Genomic DNA, 18,740 nt, shown 5'->3' with positions numbered 1-18,740 from the left:
GTGCAGGCTGGGAATTCTGGCTGTCGGCTCTCCTTCATGTTCCCTGGTCGCAGCCGCTTTCTGGGCTCTCTACCCGCTGGGCGGCCACGCTGAAGCATCTCCGTCTTGGAAGAGGTACCATCCACTGGCATTGAAGCCGGCGGACTGGCTCCCTCTCTCTATTCATCTCTTTCCTCCTTTCCCCTGCCGTGTTCTGGAAAGGGCAGCGTGAGGGAATGTGGGCAGGTTGCACCAGAGATATACATCTGAGAACTGAAGGAACATTTATTTTTAATTTAGACTTAAAAAGAAAAAAGGAAGTTATAAAATATCTGCTCTTGCTCCTGGGATTGTGCAGATGGTGCTGCGTGTTGCCTAATAGGGAGCGGGGCTGGCACCGCGTGCCTGCGGCCCCACCAGCCACTGTAGGAACCCGGAAGGCGGGTCCCGGTTCCTCTTGCCTCAGCCTCAGATGGCTCCCTTGCGTCCTCTTTGGCCAGTGTGGCATGGTGTTCCACTGCCTTCTCACCTCACCCTCCCTGGACTCCCATCTGCCGATTGCCTGAACCTCCTCCAATGAAGCTCATCTCTCAGCTGTTCCTGCTCCCGGGAGCACACACGTGCACACCTCAGCTCCAGCCTACCACCTCCTTTGGCAGATAACCAGACCTCTCTTTTCCTCAACTCCTGCTTGGATGTGAGAACTTATCAGTTTTACACACATCCAAATACCTGTTTAAACCATCTAGTCATTTCCATGCCCAGGAGTTATAGAAGACATCCCCATACATTTTCCTGTTTGGCCTTTGTGTTTGCTGTGATTCAATGCTGTATATTCAACTCTTCTGGTAGTCTCCTCCGGAAGCTGATGGAGCTCAGTGCATAGAAGATGCTCGAAAATGGGCGTATAATGTGACTTTTCCTTTGTACTCAGGCAGTTGAGCTAGAGAAGGAAGCCCTAGAGAGGTGGGGCTCCCAAGCCAGAAATCAAGAGACCTGACTCTTTCTCTAGCTTGCTTTGAAGCCTCTGGCAGATCACTGAATTTGTCTAAGCCTCAGTTGCCCCATTTGTAGAATATAGAAAGTAATCTTTATTTTGTTTGGACCCCAAAGTTATAATAAAGATCTTGAAGGTGACATAAGGAAAAATGCTTAGTGAAATCAATCGATTAATTCATCTCTTTAAGAAAGTGTGCCAAGGCACAGGTGCCCAGCCTGTGCAGGAGTTTGGGACAGGAGTCTGGTCATATTGGCCAACCAGATGAAAAACTCACTGGTTACACTGTGTGTGTGTGTGTGTGTGTGTGTGTGTGTGTGCTGTATAGACAGGGTACTAATTTGCTTTAGTTTAGGGCTATAGTTTGCTCTGAAAAATAACTCAATATCATGTAAAAAAGGCACGCCATAAAAAACAAGTAAGTTGAAAATGAGACAAAAGGAAAGTTAGAGAAGAAAAGAAAAAATTAAGGTATAAGTCCAGTTTCATACAGGACATAGGCAGTGTGGTCTGTCTCCTTGGCAGATGTGGGTTGTCGAGACCCAGGCTGGACATCTTGACAGTCAGTGCAAAGAGGGACACAGTTGGATGCCCTGTGTCTATAAGATAGATGGAAACCAGATGTTCAGAAGTATAAATTTCTGGTCCTGAAACCAGAAAATTTCCTCCAAGAGGATTCATAAAGGGGACCGATGTAATGGACAGTGAGTATCCTGGACAACAGCTGTCTGGTAAATACAGTGAGTCCCATTGGCCACATCTTATGATGGTCCTGGTGACCCAAGCGCAGTTCAGGGGGTGCAAAGGGAACTGAGGGGGAGAATGCAATGTAGTTCATAACTCACCTGTGTTATGTAAACCAGTGGGTTAAGGGAATGTGTTTCCCAACGTGGAAAATAGCTTTTATTTTCTTGGGCTTCAGGAGGCAGGCAGACATACACATATGTACATGTACATCCCAGTGCAGGAGAAAGCACACACACTCACTCACACACACACACACACACACACACACACATATGCATACCACACACTCATGGGCTCACCTGTCTGCCCAGCTTTGGCCTCTCTAGGCTCAGCTTCCTCGCTGTGGTCTGGCTCCTGACTAGGGCCCTAGGAGGAGATCCTGGGTCCCCTGGGGTTCCTTCTTGGCAGGACTGGTGGGAAAATTCCCTTTTACAGACAATGGAACCATCTGTATTGGCTTCATACCTACTACTTGGACTCTGGGAATAGAATTTAAGTGGAGATTGGAACTCCAAGGTCAACCTCTTCATCCTACAGGGGTGAAAGCTAGAACCCCGAAGGGGCAAGTCTTCTGCTGGAGACCACACAGGAATAGAGCCAAAGCTGAGACCCCAGGTCCCTGATTCTCACTCCAGCACCCTAAACTGTCATTGTGGAGAAAAATCGAGTTGGGATCTTACCTGGGGGAGAAAAATATCATAAGATCATCCTTCACTGGTGCTGTGGAATGGCTTTACATTATATAATTTTATTCAAACTGATATGGGCCAATAAATATAAATGTGTATGCATGTTCACTGTTTTAAAACATTTTAATGTTTAAAACATGATTTACTAATGCTGCTAAGGATGTCTAGAATTTGATTTACTGCATAGAATTGAGTGTTTATACTTGTTCCTTACAGAAATTCTTGCCAAAGAGCCATTTTATCTACAGGAATAATAAATAAGTCAATATGTGGATGGCTGTGCACATTTTTTCCATATGCAGCAGCACTTGGTAGATGTTATTTTGCACACAAGCACTCAAAAGGTAAATCTGACAGACACACATGAATCCTTGAAGTCTAAGATTTGGTCAGTGTCATGGGTCTAGGTCTTAGGTGATATTTGGGCTTTGGGAATAATGGGTCCACACTTCCGTAACCAGACTTGGTCATATGTGTGCTTTTATTCATTCATTCACACATTCAACAAATACTTATTAGACATCTATGTTTCATTCAGTAGCCTAAATATAGTGTAGGTTTTGCTTCATGGGGGCCCAGAGATAATATATAAATTTCCCTACTTGTGTTGGTAAAACACTTAAGGCCTTTAAATATGGAGCTTCCCAGGCGGACCAGTGGTAAAGAATCTGCCTGCCAATGCAGGAGATGTGGGTTCGATCCCTGAGTTGGGAAGATCCCCTGTAGGAGGAAATGGCAACCCCCTCAAGTATTCTTGCCTAGAAAATTCCATGGACAGAGGAGTTTGGTGGGATACAGTCAATGGGGTCGCAAAGAGTCAGACACGACTGGGCACACACCCTTTCAGTTCAGTTCAGTCGCTCAGTCGTGTCCAACTGAGTTGACTCTCAGTCGACTCTTTGCCACCCCATGAATTGCAGCACGCCAGGCCTCCCTGTCCATCACCAACTCCTGGAGTTCACTCAGATTCACGTCCATTGAGTCCGTGATGCCATCCAGCCATCTCATCCTCTGTCGTTCCCTTCTCCTCCTGCCCCCAATCCCTCCCAGCATCAGAGTCTTTTCCAATGAGTCAACTCTTCGCATGAGGTGGCTAAAGTATTGGAGTTTCAGCTTCAGCATCAGTCTTCCAGTGAACACCCAGGACTGATCTCCTTTAAAGCCTTTGAAATGAATATTATTGAGTCCTCACAAAGATCCTGTTGGACAGCTAGGGTGCGAAGAAGCCAGGTTAGCTGGGTGGAAGTAAAGGGGCTTGTTGTGTATGTTCCTTTGTTTTTATTGTTCCCCTGGACACCAATTATGAAAATACACATAAAAGAATTGATGTGTTGATAAAAAGAATACAGAAATACTCCAGAAGAATGTGAGGAAGTACTCACCAGCAGGGACGTCTACGTGCTGTGCCATAGATTTTTCTGATGCTTGGAGATATGTATATGTATGTGTATTTGTGTATATGATATATATGGTGAGGTTTTTTCCCTTTATAAAAATGGGATTATGCTGTCATATAATTCTGCAACCATGGTTTCTTCATTGTATGTCAACTCCCTTTGGGCCCTGGTTTGTACAGATCGTACACATCAGTTTGTACAGATCCAGCTCACTTTTGTTCGTGACTGTGTCATTTTTCTTAGCAAAAGTGTAGGGGGTTTCTTCTGCCTTCTTCAGCCTTTTCTTTCTCTCTCATAGGTTGTTGGCCTTCTCTTGCCCAATCAGACATTGGCGTCGACTGTCTTCTGGCAGGTAACAGTTTCCCTGTGCACAGAAGGCTCCCTGGAGGGCACCCGAAAAGTGCTGGTTAGAGCACCCTGTTCCAGTGTCACCTCTGTCTAGTCCCCTTGTGGAAAGTCGCCTCCCTTCTGACTCCTCCCCAACCCAGAAGCCACTGGGAGACACCCCAGGACTTCAGTCCTGCTGAGCAGGTCCCAGCAGCCCTTGGGCCGGAGGGGATGAGGGCTGGCTTCACCTGGACGCTTGTTCCATGGCCAGTGACCTTGAGGCCCTCCGCCTCATTTTGACATCAGCCTCATCCAAATCTACGGGGGAGGTAATCCACCCTCAACCCTATGGTCATGAGGCGGGTGAAAGAGCATCGCGGCCCCTGGTCTCTGCCCTTGGAGGCAGTCTGGGTTGTGGCTGTCTCAAAACAGCAGCTCTGTGTGTGTCTGTGTAGGGAAAGCAGGACAGGAAGAAAAACCTGTCAGTCTTCAGGAGAAAATGTCAGAGTCTTCCTGAAGGGGGAAAAACCTCCTAACAGTGTCCGTGTCTAGGCTCTGCAGGCTGTGCGGGACACTGGGCTGGGGTATTCTGAAAGGGGCCCAGGGCTGCCAGCCGCTCCAGGGCCCTTCTGGAGTGGTGTCCACCTTCGGTCCAGTCGTCAGTATGAAAAGGAAGATGCAACAGAGGCAGTGGGCCCATCTGGGGCGGTGGACCTTATTCTGGGAGAGGGGGCTGGGTCTGGTCTGAGATGGACAGCTGGGCATGATGGGCCAGTGTCTTGGTTTGCCAGGAACTGAGGGGTCTCCCAGGACTGGGGCCGTTCAGCGCTGAAACCTGCATCGTCCTGGCAAATCAGGATGGCTGGTCGCACTACCTTGGGGGGTGGATGGAGCCACCATGAGTGGAGACCCGTGTCTTTCTGGAGGACTGTGGCCTCCCAGGTTCACACCTAGCTTCCAGGGAGGTGACCACACCTCTCCTGACTTCTCCTCCCACGTCCCTTCCCCTTGCCTTTCAGTGGCTGAACCAGAGCCACAACGCCTGTGTCAACTATGCAAACCGCAACGCTACCAAGGTGAGCATGGCAGACCATCGCCTGGCGGTGGGCTGCAGGCAGGGTGGCCCCTCCTCTCTGCCATGTGGCATGCCTCCATCAGGGCTGCTCCTCGGGGTTTTACTGCCAGCCCTTCGGGAGGGGCCCCACCAGGGAGGGGCTGTTCACCTGGCATGACTAAGGCCTATCACGTGGGAGTGTGGTGAGGAAGGCAAAAGGGATAAGCCCCGCTGGTTTCTGAACATTTCTGGGGCAACCCTTGGATCAGGACAGCATCAGCCACGTGAGGACTGAATTCCTCTAAATCTGCCTCCAAGTTTGCCTGGAAGCGGCCCCGGTGCCCCAAGATCACTGGCTGCACAGCTTTATAAAGGGCCGCCTGTGAGGGTAAGGGGTCTGAGAGGACTGGCTTGTCCCCCTAAAGTGCCCTGCACTCCTGGGATGAGCTCACAGCAGAGGCCCAGTCACCCTTCTCTTGGCGAGGAAGGGCTGGGCTCCTAGACTTTGCTGGCAAGGCTTTCTCTCTGATATCAGTGCCCCCACACTTCCGTCCAAAGGCAGCAGAGGAGAGGGGAAGTCTAGGTCCCCTTGGGGGCTGTCAGTCTGGGGAGGAGAGGGTCTGGGCACTCACAGCCTTGGTGGGGAGTGACAGGGGAATCATGAGCTGGGATGAATGGTACAACTTCTGGGCCTGATACTCCGGGCACCTCGCCACCTTCTCCCATCTAAACCTTTGGCCCACGTCTCTCTCAGATGCTCCTCACCTGGACAGCTCTGCTTGGCTGGCTCCCATTCACCTTAAACCAAACATCTCTAGAATTGCGGTCGTAGGTCCTCAGCTCTTGCTTAATTTTGTGTGTCACAACCTGGGGTCCACTTTCCCACCGAAATATGGAGCAACAGCCTCCTACTGGCCTGAAGACCTGCTTGGTTGACGAGGCCCGTGAGAGCCAGTCAGGCTGCGGCCACCTCGACTCTGCCATTTCCACTGAGAAAGGACTCTGGGTGCCAAACAGCCCGTTTGCAACATTTAGCTTTCCTGACTGGATCTGCTTGCCCCAGCCATAAGTGACCTATTTTGGCCCTTGCTGTTTTCTACTTCCAGCCAAATGTCTGCCAAGGACTTTTCTAGAATAGAAAGCAGAAGAGCATTGGGCCCTTTGGCGTCTCACTGGACATAGCTGCCCCGTGTTTCCATGTGCGGAGCTGTGCTGAGGGAGGCATGGATCCCTTTGGCTCCCAGAGGCCTTCCTTTCCTCCTGCCCCTCAGGCTACTGGGCGGGAATGTCCCTCGTGGCTGAGGCCATTTGCAAGGATGGGAGCTTTGGGCACCCCGGGGTCCTGAAATTCTGTATCTTTCAGCCTTCACCTGCATCCAAGTTCATCCAGGGCTACCTGGGAGCCGTCATCAGTGCCGTCTCCATTGCTGTGAGTAGCTCCCACCCCCCGCCATCCACGCCACCCTGCTGCTCTGTGGCTGTGCCCCCAGCATCTCGGGCCAGACCTTGTCTGAGGGTCAGGGCTGGGCAAGCAGTGTGGGAGGCAGAGGTGTCTGTTTAGGGGCTGTCAGGCAGAGAAAAGTGGAGCATAGGTAGAGAAGTGATGCTTTCGTAGAGGGAGAGTGCAGGCTGGTGCTCCAAGTTCGGGAGAACAGGAGGGGAGGGGAGGCAGTGCCCACGGGCCTTGTGAAGGGCTGACAGGCCTGCCGGGGCAGGAAGCCTGCTCTAGGGGGATGCATGCTTACCGGCTGCCTTCCTCAGAGGAAGCTCGGCAGTGTGACTGCTGCAGCAGTGAAGGGCCTTGCAGTCCAGCCCCAGGACTGGCCCAGGTGTCAGCTCCCCTTTAGTCTTTGCCTGTGTTCCCCGGGTCCCCTCTTGGTGGCCTTGGTCGTGTGGTCACACGTCCAAGCCCTCCTGGAGTTCTGTGAATTCCTCTAGACAGGGGCAATAGACTCATTTGGAATCCCACAGGGCTTTGAGAATACAGCAGCTAGTAAGCAGGGAAGGTTTGTAGACTGACTATGTGAGACCGACCATCTGCCCAGTTGAAGGCAGAGGGCAGGTGACCCAGCGAGGGGGCTGAGCCAGAGCCATAGTGAAGACCAGGCTCCCGAGACCTTGGCATGTTCACCCCACCCCTGCACCTGTCTTTGGTCCTCTCTCCATCCTGGCTGCTGGTCTCCCATAGCCCACTCCAGGGGGTAAGAGTCACGTTACAACTTGATTATTTTATTCATTACCCAATAAGTACAGGTAGTTGGCAAGAAACATAATCAGGAAATGCAAAATTAAAAACATTTACACTTAATAAAAATTCGCATATACTCATCTTTTTGTAAAACCCACCTTCTCATCTTTCCCATTGGAGAAGGCAGTGGCACCCCTCTCCAGTACTCCTGCCTGGAACATCACATGGATGGAGGAGCCTGGTAGGCTGCAGTCCATGGGGTCACTAAGAGTCACACACGACTGAGTGACTTCATTCTCACTTTTCACTTTCCTGCATTGGAGAAGGAAACGGCAACCCACTCCAGTGTTCTTGCCTGGAGAATCCCAGGGATGGGGAAGCCTGGTGGGCTGCCATCTGTGGGGTCACACAGAGTTGGACACGACTGAAGCGACTTAGCAGCAGCCGCAGCAGCATCTTTCCCATGTCTTTAAATAAATATGGTGGTTCAGACCTGTGTATTGACCCACTGGTATGGGTGATACCCGTATGGTATGGTGGTGATACCACATACCACCACTTATTTCACCTTTCTCCAAAACAGGGCTTTGTGGCTGTACTGATATGGCCTCATTTACTCTGTTCCCACGTGGACCAGGTTCACTTCCAAATACCTGTTAGGAGGGAGGGGGGTTCCCATTTCATGCCCAAGATCCCTCTCCTTTCCTTATGTCTCACCCAAGCATGAAGCCAGAATTGCCAGATCTATTTATATCACTCAAGAGGCTGCTAACCCACCCTGGTGGTCCTGCAACCCAGCATGAGACTTCATACCTTTGAGGGTCATGATAATTGGGATCTCTGATTCTGGGGGTTGCTGGTCAGGGTCAGGGGACCTTGTGAGAGAGGAGAAGGGGCTCCGTCACCTTCCTCCTGCTCCTTATGACACGAGGGGCCCATAGCTGTGCCTGTTTTAGTGGCTTGAAAATCCCAAGTTCCTTCTTTGAGATGTAAGGGGAGGTGGGGAGGAGCCAGGAGGAGGAAGCCACACAGGGCGTGGCCTTGGCTGGGATGGGCTGTAGTGCAAAGGGCTCACTGTCCTGGGAGACATCCCTCTCCAGCAGGCCTGGGGCTGCAGGGACGGGGACATGGCTTCCTCCCAGGGCTCCGGGCTCTCTGCACCCCCAGTCCTCACTGTCCCACCCTTGCAGTCCTCAGTCATTCCATCCCAACTTTGCAGGGCTGGATTCAGCCCAGATTGTGGGGGGAGGGTTCTGACGCTCAAGCTGCAGAGTTCCTGGGGACTTAAGGCCCTCCAGGCTTGCAGAGCCAGGGTCTTACTCACAGGGGATGGGGCCTCGTGCTGGGCTCTCACAACCCCTAGGGGGTGTACCTGTGCTGGGGACACCCTCCTCCCCCTCCCCTCCTAGCTGCAGAGCCCCTGGATGAGGTGTTCCCTGACTATGCCAGCCCCAAGTCCTAGAAACTTCTGTCTTTCTCGTACACTCGCTCAGTTACACCCCATGTCCTGCCCTCTCATTGTTCTGCCGGATTTCACACTTATCAGGGACAGGGACAGGCCCCGTGTCTTCTCCCCCACAGAGTGGGGTGCGGAGCAGTGCTCCGTGAACACTTGTTATTAGGTTGCTGATCGACGGTTGGCTTCGGAGGCCCCTCTGCGCTCCACCCGCCAGCGGCTTGTCCCCCAGCCTGACGTCTGCGCACAGTGAGGGTCTAGCTCCGGCAGATGGAGTGGAGTTTCTGACTTGGAAAATTTGCAGCTTGCTTGCTTTTCTTTTGTGTGTGTAAATCATGAAACCTCCAAAGAAAGAGGCTTTATTTTATTTTCCTTTCCCCTTGTTCTTTGGAAGCCCAGGCCTCGCGGCCTCATTAACTGATTTCTGCTTCAATTAATGACAAATCCACCCCTCTCCCTCCTGCCCCAGGGTGAGCCTGTTAGGAGGAGATGACCTGCAAACAAGTGTCACGGCCCCAGTGGTTGGCCCAGTTCTGGCATTAATTAAAGTGAGTCCTACAAGCAGGCGGCATGGATGAGGGCTGACAAGCCAAGGAGAGATCCCAGAGACTGAGGACCTGCTGAGTCAAGGCCAGGCCCTGTGAGTCCAGCCCTCTCTCCGGACCTGGGAGAGCCCGTTTCCCCTCTCAGAAGAGCCCCTGACCTTGGACAGCAGCCCCAAGAATCAGTCCCCTCTGTGCACTCCCTAACTGCAGTCTCCTCCTGGTGGCAGGACCACCAGTGGGAGGTTAGCAGCCTTTTGGTGAACCCTCTAAATAGATCTGGCAATGTCTGTCTTCTTACTCGGGAATGAAAAAGAAATTTCGTCTTAAGTTATTTTTGAAATCTAGCAGTTTGCTGTCTTTTAACAAAGGAAGTTCTGTCAGTGCTTGCTGTGCTTTGGTTCGGGCGTTCGTGTTGAGCGTTTCTGTGGTCACCCCCGCCGAGTCCTGGCTACCGGAGGGAGACCCGGTCATTCCCTTCAGGAGCGCAAGAGTTCCAGGCGCTTCGCCAGTGCTGGGGGATGGCACAGACCCGTGTGACCTTCAAGGTGCTGCGAGGGGAAGAAGCTGAGGATACTCTGTAGTGTCACCATGATTATGATAAAAGTGATTCGGTGGGAAGGACACAGGGGAGTGCCCCCAGTTCACACAGGGCTGACTCATAAGACAGACTGCAGAGGCGAGGGCAGGGCTGGGTGCTCCAGAAAGAGGGCACAGCACCCAGAGGGGCACCAGGAGAAGGAGAGCAGGACAGATTCCAGAAGCGGGTGGGGGTGGGGCAGCAGGGGCCCCGTGAATCACCATGCGTGCCTTGTCAGTCATGAGGACAGCCCTGCCAGGAACCCCTGCCTGGGCTCAGGGGCCTGGGGGCATCACAGAGGGCTTGGGCAGAAGAGGGTTGCAGGGGAAGTTGTGAGCGGTTGGCAGGGCCAGTAGATGGACTACCTGTCTGGACATGGGGTCCCGGTTGAGAGTGGACTTGGGGCCAGAGAGGGCACAGGGCTAAAGGCTCACGTGAACATTCAGGAGCTGGATGGCAGAGCAGAGGATGAGCGTTGCTTCATGCCTGATCCTCAGACACTTCACCTTCAGCTGGGTCTTCACTGGACAAAGGCTTTCCCTGTTGGAGAAGTGCTGACCTCTGTTCCTAAAGGGCCTGGGCCCTGGAGGGTCCCTTCTGTATAGGATACAGTGGTTGTCTGTTAACCCAGTCAGTGGACACAAGGAGGTATCCCAGGGGCTGCCTGGGCTGAGCTCCACCCCTCCCAGTTCCCATTGCTTACTGGAGCTCTGTGCCCCCGTGATAGTCAGACTGGCAAGTAATCATAGTGGGTAATACTTACGGAGCGCCTTCAACTTGCTAGGCATCTCCTAAGGCACAACCTAAGCTACACCCTGGACCACGGAGGACACCACTCGCTCAAGCACAGAACGAGTCAGGTGTAGTCTTGCAGAACGCCCAGAAACCAAGTATGCAGGTGGGTAGAGTGCAACCCCTTGTTACACTTGAAGAGCCCCTCAAAAGTTTTGTTGCAGTCCCCTCTGGTCTCAGAGCACCTGGGAGAGACTTGTCTACCAGGGGGCAGGGTAAGAGTTCCTCCAGTGGGGAGCCAACAGCACAGCCTGACTTTTCTAACCACCCTACACCACAGGGAAGCAGGAAGAAAGAAGTGGCTTTGTGTCAGTAAAATAGTGTCTGTCCTTGACTTCACTTCTGTGCCTCAGTGTCTTTATCAGCGTCTTCAGCAGGAGCCCTCTGTGGTCCAGGGTGTAGATCAGAGTGTCCTCATGGTCCAGGATGTAGCTTCAGGTGTCTTCATGGTCCAGGGTGTAGCTCCAGGTGTCCTCATGGTCCAGGGTGTAGGTCAGGGTGTGCTCTGCAGTCCAGGGTGTGGGTCAGAGTGTCCTCATGGTCCAGGGTGTAGGTCAGGGTGTGCTCTGCAGTCCACGGTGTAGGTCAGGGTGTCCTCATGGTCCAGGATGTAGCTTCAGGTGTCTTCATGGTCCAGGGTGTAGCTCCAGGTGTCCTCATGCTCCAGGGTGTAGGTCAGGGTGTCCTCATGGTCCAAGGTATATCTCTGGGTGTCCTCATGTCCAGGCTATAGCTCTGGGTATCCTCTGTGGTCCAGGTTGTAGCTCAGAGTGTCCTCTGTAGTCCAGGGTGTAGCTCTGGATGTGCTCTATGGTCCAGGGTGTAGCTCTGGGTGTCCTCTGTGGTCCAGGGTATAGCTCTGGGTGTCCTCTGTGGTCCAGGGTGTAGCTCAGGGTGTGCTCTGTGGTCCAGGGTATAGCTCAGGGTGTAGCTCAGGGTGTGCTCTGTGGTCTAGGGTGTAGCTCAGGGTGTACCTCAGAGTGTCCTCTGTGGTCCAGGGTATAGCTCTGGGTAGCCTCTGTGGTCCAGGGTATAGCTCAGGGTGTACTCTGTGGTCCAGGGTATAGCTCAGGGTGTAGCTCAGGGTGTGCTCTGTGGTCCAGGGTGTAGCTCAGGGTATCCTCTGTGGTCCAGGGTGTAGCTCAGGGTGTCCTCTGTGGTCCAGGGTATAGCTCAGGGTGTGCTCTACGGTCCAGGGTGTAGCTCAGGGTGTAGCTCAGGGTGTGCTCTGTGGTCCAGGGTGTAGCTCAGGGTGTGCTCTGTGGTCCAGGGTGTAGCTCAGGGTGTAGCTCAGGGTGTGCTCTGTGGTCCAGGGTATAGCTCTGGGTGTCCTCTGTGGTCCAGGGTATAGCTCAGGGTGTAACTCAGGGTGTGCTCTGTGGTCCAGGGTATAGCTCTGGGTGTCCTCTGTGGTCCAGGGTATAGCTCAGGGTGTAGCTCAGGGTGTGCTCTGTGGTCCAGGGTGTAGCTCAGGGTGTAGCTCAGGGTGTGCTCTGTGGTCCAGGGTATAGCTCTGGGTGTCCTCGGTGGTCCAGGGTATAGCTCAGAGTGTCCTCTGTGGTCCAGGGTGTAGCTCAGGGTGTGCTCTGTGGTCCAGGGTGTAGCTCTGGGTGTCCTCTGCGGTCCAGGGTGTAGCTCAGGGTGTCCTCATGGTCCAGAGTGTATCTCAGGGTGTGATCTGTGATCCAAGGTATAGCTCTGGACGTCCTCATGGTCCAAGGTGTAGCTCTGGGTGTCCTCTGTGGTCCAGGGTATAGCTCAGGGTGTAGTTCAGGGTGTCCTCTGCAGCCCAGCGTGTAGCTCAGGCCCAGATACTCTTCTCTGAGCCTGATGGAGTTAGGAGACCAACAGCCTGAGAATCCAGACCAGACTGCTGCCTCTCTGCTGTCACTCTGTGTGGCTTCCAGGTTGGAGGGCCCATTGTATGGACCCTGCATCAGAATCTGAAGTGTTCCGGAAGCCTGCAGATGGTGATGCTGGCAGTGACAAGTCTGACGCAGATATCGGCTCCACATCTATCCTGAGGAGGACATGTTGTTGTCCCTTCCTAGACAGAAGGGGTCTGATATCATTGGTTTTCCTGTAAGTGGCCAGCAGGTTCCTCTGGGGCATGGTTCAGGGGTCAGTGTTGGTCACTATTGCTAGCAAAGAAGCTACACAGCTGCGGCTGGAGCTGACTGGTGTTTGAACCTGTGCACAACTCTGTCCTGGCCACCTTGGCCCTTTGCTCTTGGACCTGTTGCCAAGCAACAGCCTGATTGGGGTTGCAGGACAAACTGACCTCCATAGAGGCTCAGGGTCCACTGGTTGCTATCGATTTTATTCTATTGGATCAATGCACGCCCTCTGGTGGGCAATTTTGGTACCTCGGCGATGCCTTGATCTGTTCCAGCCCTTGCTCCACCAGGGCCTGCAAAAACCCCTGGCCACTTTGGTGGTGTTGTTCAGTAGCTCAGTCGTGTCCTGCTCTTTGTGACCCCATGGCCTGCAGCACACCAGGCTTCCCTGTCCTTCACCGTCTCCCAGAGCTTGCTCAAACTCATGTCCATTGAGTCGGTGATCCATCCAACCATCTCATCCTCTGTCGTCTCCTTCTCCTCCTACCTTCAATCTTTTCCAGCATCAGGGTCTTTTCCAATGAGTCAGCTCTTCCCATCAAGTGGCCAAAGTATTGGGACTTCAGCTTTAGCATCAGTCCTTCCAATGAATGTTCAGGGTTGATTTGGTTTTGAATTGACGGATTTGATCTTGCAGTCCAAGGGACTCTCAAGAGTCTTCTCCAACACCACAGTTCAAAAGCAACAATTCTTCAGCGCTCAGCCTTCTTTATGGTCCAACTGTCATGCTTGGTTGTATGACCACTTGGTTATTTTATGATCCACCACCCAGAAGTAGATCCTAAATTCTGACCTCATGCCATCCCTCCTTTCAGACGTGCTCCGTCTGTCGTCCTCCAGGGCGCCTTGGGCCCCTTATGGCAGGTGCTGTTAGTCCGCAGAACTGGCTGCAGACAACCTGGTACTTCATATTCCTGCAGCCTGCAGAGTCCCCCTCCCTTCTTGCCTGGCTGCTCCCTACCCTCCCTCAGGGCTCAGTTGGGCATCCCCTTTCTCAGAAGCCTTCCTAGCCCTGGGGGAGGGCACGTGCCCCCTCAAAGCTCCTCCTCCTGGCAGAGTGGATATACCATCCGCTCAGGTGGTCTTAGCCCTGCATGTGGATCTGGCCCCATAGAGCTGTGTTTGCCGAGGTGGACAGCAGTGGCTGCACAAGGCAAGTCTCATTTGCGGCTCTTTTTTTTTTTTTTTTTTTCTGCTTCAGAAATCAGTCACTTGATTTATCTAGAAACATTTATTAAGCACCTACTCATTTCATCAGGCACCAGAAATTCCATGAGGAATAAGAGTGTACATAGGCCCTGTGCCCAGCACTTTAGGGCCTATGGGGAGAGATGGATGTTTGGTAAAGTGTCCACAGATAACAATATTTCCATATAATTCTGTTTTAAATAATACACATGAGTTACTTTGATTCCCAACGTTTTAAGAAGTAAATGAATGAACTTAGGGACTGTGATAGGAATGTGGAAAGAAGAGCTCCAGGTTTCGTGAGAGGCTGTAAAAAGGGGGAGCCCTGAGTGAAAAGGAGGCCTCTCTGAAGGCCTGATGTTCAAGCTGAAAAGTGAGGAAGCTGAGAGAGGGCAGGGCTTTCGAGAAAAGGTGGGAGAGGGAGGGAGGGAACTGGCTCATTGGAGGAGCAGGGTGGGGCTTAGGTGACCAGAGCCTTGCAAGCATGCCCAGGTGGTCAGCTAGGGCCGTGTGGGTCTTAAATGCAGTGAAACCACTGAGAGACTCACGCGTGTTGGTTCTACTCTGGCTGCTGTGGATTAGACAGTGGATTAGAAGGGTCAAGAGTGCAAGTAGGGAGCCCAGTTAGGAGGTGGGCAGTTGTCCAGGGAGAAGTGATGGGTGCTTAAGCTAAATGGTGGGCTTGAGCAGAGAGAGAGAGAGAAATAGCTGTACTTAAGACACCCAGCACACAGAGATGGGTGTGGGGTAGCAGAGGCTCCTGTCCAGGTAGACCCCTAGGGTTCTGGCTTGAAGAGCTGAGCTGGGAATGGGAGAGGCAGACAGGATGTGGGTGAGGAAGATCAAGATGACCCTCATTTGCCGTGTGTGCAGGTGGATTGCCTGAAGCCCATGGAGATAGAGGCATTCTGCAGGGGGCCAGATGTGTGGGCTGGAGTGGAGGACACAGGCATTGTTCCGACCCCATCCGATGTCTCATCTCTGGCCTTGTAGAAGCTAGGCTGGTGTTGGCCTGAAAGGACCCTCCTACTCAAGGAGACAGTTATCAGCTGTGTTCCCCGATGACACTGAAGGTCTTGGGACGTGGGTCCCCAGTTCTTGGTGCCGGGCAGCATTTGTCTCCATTGTGGGGGTCTGCCAGGGAGCCAGACTTCCCTCCTCCCCTTCTTGTGCCCTCAGCTGCCCATGGCAAATCCACCCTCCCGGGAGCGAGAGCTTGGACAGAGGTGGGTCCACTGCTCTCTCAGCCCAATCTGCTGTCCACGGGTCCTGGGCTCTGGCTTCTCCCAGGCACCCTGCCGCTGGCCCCATGGGGAATTCTTATACAAAATCCCCATTTTGTTTGTGCTCCCCTCCACCAAAATGGAGCCCCTGTTTGGTTAATTTCTATTTTGTGGTTTATCTGGAGGCTGTTAAAACAAACCCTGGGGGACCCTCAGCGGTGACTGTTCCATATCTCATTATCTTTCCCGAACCCGATTATTAGCTCAGATTTTTCTGATCGCTAGCTGCTGTTTGTGATGAGTTGTGTGCCATTAATGCCAGCTGGTTCCCTTAAACAGGACCCACCATGCCAGGGAAAGCGAGTTGGCATTCAGAGCCATCAGCCACTTGGCTTTTTAATTTTAATGGGCTCTACCAAATGTTCCAGGCCAAAGGGTCCCCGAGGAACCAGAACAGACGGGCTCCCAACCCCCAGTCTGTAGCCCACCCTGGTTCCTTCCCAGACTGTGGCCATCCTAATTGCTGGGACAATAAGATCTGGGCTGAAGCCTCACCTGTATTCATGCCTTCTTGCCACCAGGCCCATCCTTGATGAGTGGACAGAGTGACTTCATGGGTTCCTAGCAAGCTTGCAACTACATATACCAAACCTCTCTGGTCCCAGCCCCCTCCCTGGGGGAGACAGGCTGGGTCATCATCCTGGGCTGTGCTAATCCTAGCCGCTGGGAAGAACAGTCAGCCAAGTGTGGGGAAGGGTTGAGGGCAGCAGGCAAGTCTGAGTGTTTGCTCCAACCAATGGCCCCTATTCCTTCCTGCCCTCCCCCACCACCAGCCTGGCCTGTCCCCAGGAGGCTGTGTGGGGAAGGGCTCCAGCTCCCTGCTGGCTTCTCCAGCTGCCCATTCCTCCAGCACTTCCCCCGTCTTTCCAAACAAATGCAGAGGGTTTTGAACCCAGACCTTCATTTTCCTAGCTGCCAGGTTTAAGAGGTTTAAGGGCCCCATGTTCTCCACCTGAAGCTGCCTTCCGCTCACCTGGGCCTCAGCCCCAGGCTGGCCTTTTCAGGGAGGCTTTTGCGCTATAGACAGCCAGTCTGAAACGGCTTGTCGTCGTTTTAAAAAATGGCCTGTCGGACATTCCTGACTGAGATAGACGATAATTGGAAAGGAAATCGCGCCGTGGCCAAGAGCAAAGCTTTGGAATCAGCAGACTGTGGGCTTGAGTCCTAGTGTTTCCTGCCTCATGACAGTGTCTGTCTGTGAGCAGTCACCTCACCTCTCTGAATCTGCCTGAACTTCCCTGAATCTGTTCAAGGGCAACGCGCCCTGTCTCTACGGCTAGCACTGGGGACTGGAGTAAGATATTTCGTGTGACGAGCTCAGCACTTGGCCTGGCATCTCCACATGCCCTTTCCTCCTCCTTCCTCATCGCTTACGCCTGCCTGTGTCCTCCTTCTAGACTGGCTTTCTGTAAGAACATATCCCCTGGTATTTTGGGGGGCTTGGGGTGACCATTTCTGAGTCACCAAAATAGTCACTTGCTGTTTGAGAGTGGGGAAACCTGGCCTTGGTGAGTTCCCTCTGTGTAGCAGGGCTGCGGGACCCAGGGTGGGCTGGCATCCCCTCAGCCTACCCACCTGCACTGCCCTGCCCCCGAAGTGTGTCCAAGCTCCCCTGAGTCTCCCTGCCTCTCCTTGAGCAGGCAGAGAGGACGAGAATTGGACTCTGACCACCAGCTTGAGGCTTCAAATGGAAGTCAGGCCCCCGAGAGCCCAGGCTGGGTTTGCCTGGCAGCTCCTAGTGCGGGGTCCCGGGTTGCCCACAGCTGGTGGGCTGGCACTTGCTCTCTTCCCGGGTCTTACAGTTGCAGCCTGGTCTGGGCCATTTGTGCCAGGCCATGAACTGATTTGATTGCTGTGGCATCCACCCTGATGCCCTGGAGGCCTTCCCAAGGCTCTGCCTCTCCCCAACAACCCAGAAGGTTGAGGCCAGAGCCAGGGCTGCGGGTGCAGGGTGGCCTGCTGAGCTGCCGGGTGTACCAGACTGAGAGCAGGCTGTCCGTGGTCCTGTCAGGCCAGGAGGCCCCCAGGGGAGGCCTGGCTCTGGCCTCAGTTTGGGGGAGCAGAGGCTTCTACACAGCCTCCATCTAGACCACAGGCTCCTCTTGTGTCTCCCAGTGTCTGCGCTCATGCTTGTCTTCCCACCGGAGTCCTCCCCAGCCCAATCCCCCCTTCTCCAGGATGCTCCTCCTCCAGCCGTTGCTGGTCTCTCCATCCATCCACTTGTTTGTTGTTTTCTTGCATTTATTCCTCAGCCAGTGCTTTGCTGAGCCTGTATTATGTGCCCAGACATCCAAAGACGAGGAAGGCACAGTCCCTCCCTCTCAGTCTGGCCAGGGTGCCAGGCTCACAGACTCACAGGGTAGTGAGTGCTGGGGATGAGGGGAGTGATGTGCGAGGGAGTGACTTTCTGCTGGGAGAGGTGACATCACTCCTACCTAGGTTCTTTCACTGATGCCTCTTATGTGCCTGCTCACGCCAGGCACTGTGCGTACATCCTCACAGCAGCCCTGGTGCTGTCAGATGTTATCATCCCTTTTTACAGACAAGGAAACCAAGGCAGACAAAGGCTGAATGACTCCCAGCGTGAGTGACACGGGAGGTGGAGTGCAGAGGTGGGCCTTAAAGGGCAGGCGGGGACTGAGCAGAGGAAGGAGGGAGTTCGGGGCGCAGGGGCCAGCACGGGCAAAGGCCCTGGGGTGGGAAACGCACGTACTGTTGGTGACCAGCCGACTGGATCGTGGAGAGAGGGAATGGGGTGCTGGAGGAGTGGGGAAGGGAGGTTATGAAGGCCACGACTGCTGCACGGAGATGGCGGCTCTTTCACAGGCCACAGGGAGGTGGATATGAGTGAACCTGTGTTCTAGGAAGATGAGGCTCAGTGTAGGGGGTGGACTGGAGTTGGGAGTGCCCATGGAAAAGGCAAGGCAGGCCCAGACGTCCTGGACTGAGTGAAAGGAGCTCGAGTCTGAAGGTGGTCACCGAGCCCAGGGTGCCCTCTGAGCCCCCATCCTGCTCTGGGCGGCTCTGCTTAGCTCTCCAGTCACCTATGTGTCTCCCTGTGTTGAGCCCTCCAGTCTGGCCAGGCCTATGGCTGGGCTCACAGTGGGACCCCAGAAATGTGGCGCTTAACACGCTGGAAGACAGAAAAGATTCACAGACTTAGAGAATGAACTGACAGTTACCGGGCAGGGAGGGCAAAGGTTGGGGGGCTGGGAGATGGACACGTACCCACTGCTATATTTAAAATGGATAACCAGCAAGGTCATACTGTATAGCACAGGGGATTCTTCCCAATATTATATAACAATCTGAGTGGGAAAGGAATTTGAAAAAGAGTAGATAAATATGTGTGACTAAATCACATTACTAAACACCTGAAACCAACACAGCTTTGTTAATCAGCT

The 18,740-nt window shown here is 53.3% G+C and overlaps 1 protein-coding gene across 10 annotated transcripts in view; it reads left to right on the top strand.

Moving 5' to 3' along the window:
- SFXN5 (sideroflexin 5) overlaps positions 1-18,740 on the top strand; it is a 128,008-nt gene that overhangs the window by 60,533 nt on the left and 48,735 nt on the right. For all 10 annotated transcript variants that reach the window (XR_011255764.1, XR_011255765.1, XM_069583689.1 and 7 more), the window contains 3 exons: positions 4,108-4,161; positions 5,156-5,212; positions 6,554-6,619. Coding sequence is in view for 8 of the 10 variants with exons in the window: in XM_069583689.1 (XP_069439790.1) it covers positions 4,108-4,161; positions 5,156-5,212; positions 6,554-6,619 (177 nt within the window). In the remaining 2 variants the exon portion in view is untranslated. The remainder of the gene's footprint in view (positions 1-4,107; positions 4,162-5,155; positions 5,213-6,553; positions 6,620-18,740) is intronic.

The sequence above is a fragment of the Ovis canadensis genome, chromosome 3 (genome assembly GCF_042477335.2).
Source record: "Ovis canadensis isolate MfBH-ARS-UI-01 breed Bighorn chromosome 3, ARS-UI_OviCan_v2, whole genome shotgun sequence".
NCBI lineage: Eukaryota > Metazoa > Chordata > Mammalia > Artiodactyla > Bovidae > Ovis > Ovis canadensis.
Note: the sequence above shows the minus strand (reverse complement) of the source record. Positions and strands in the feature narration are given on the sequence as shown.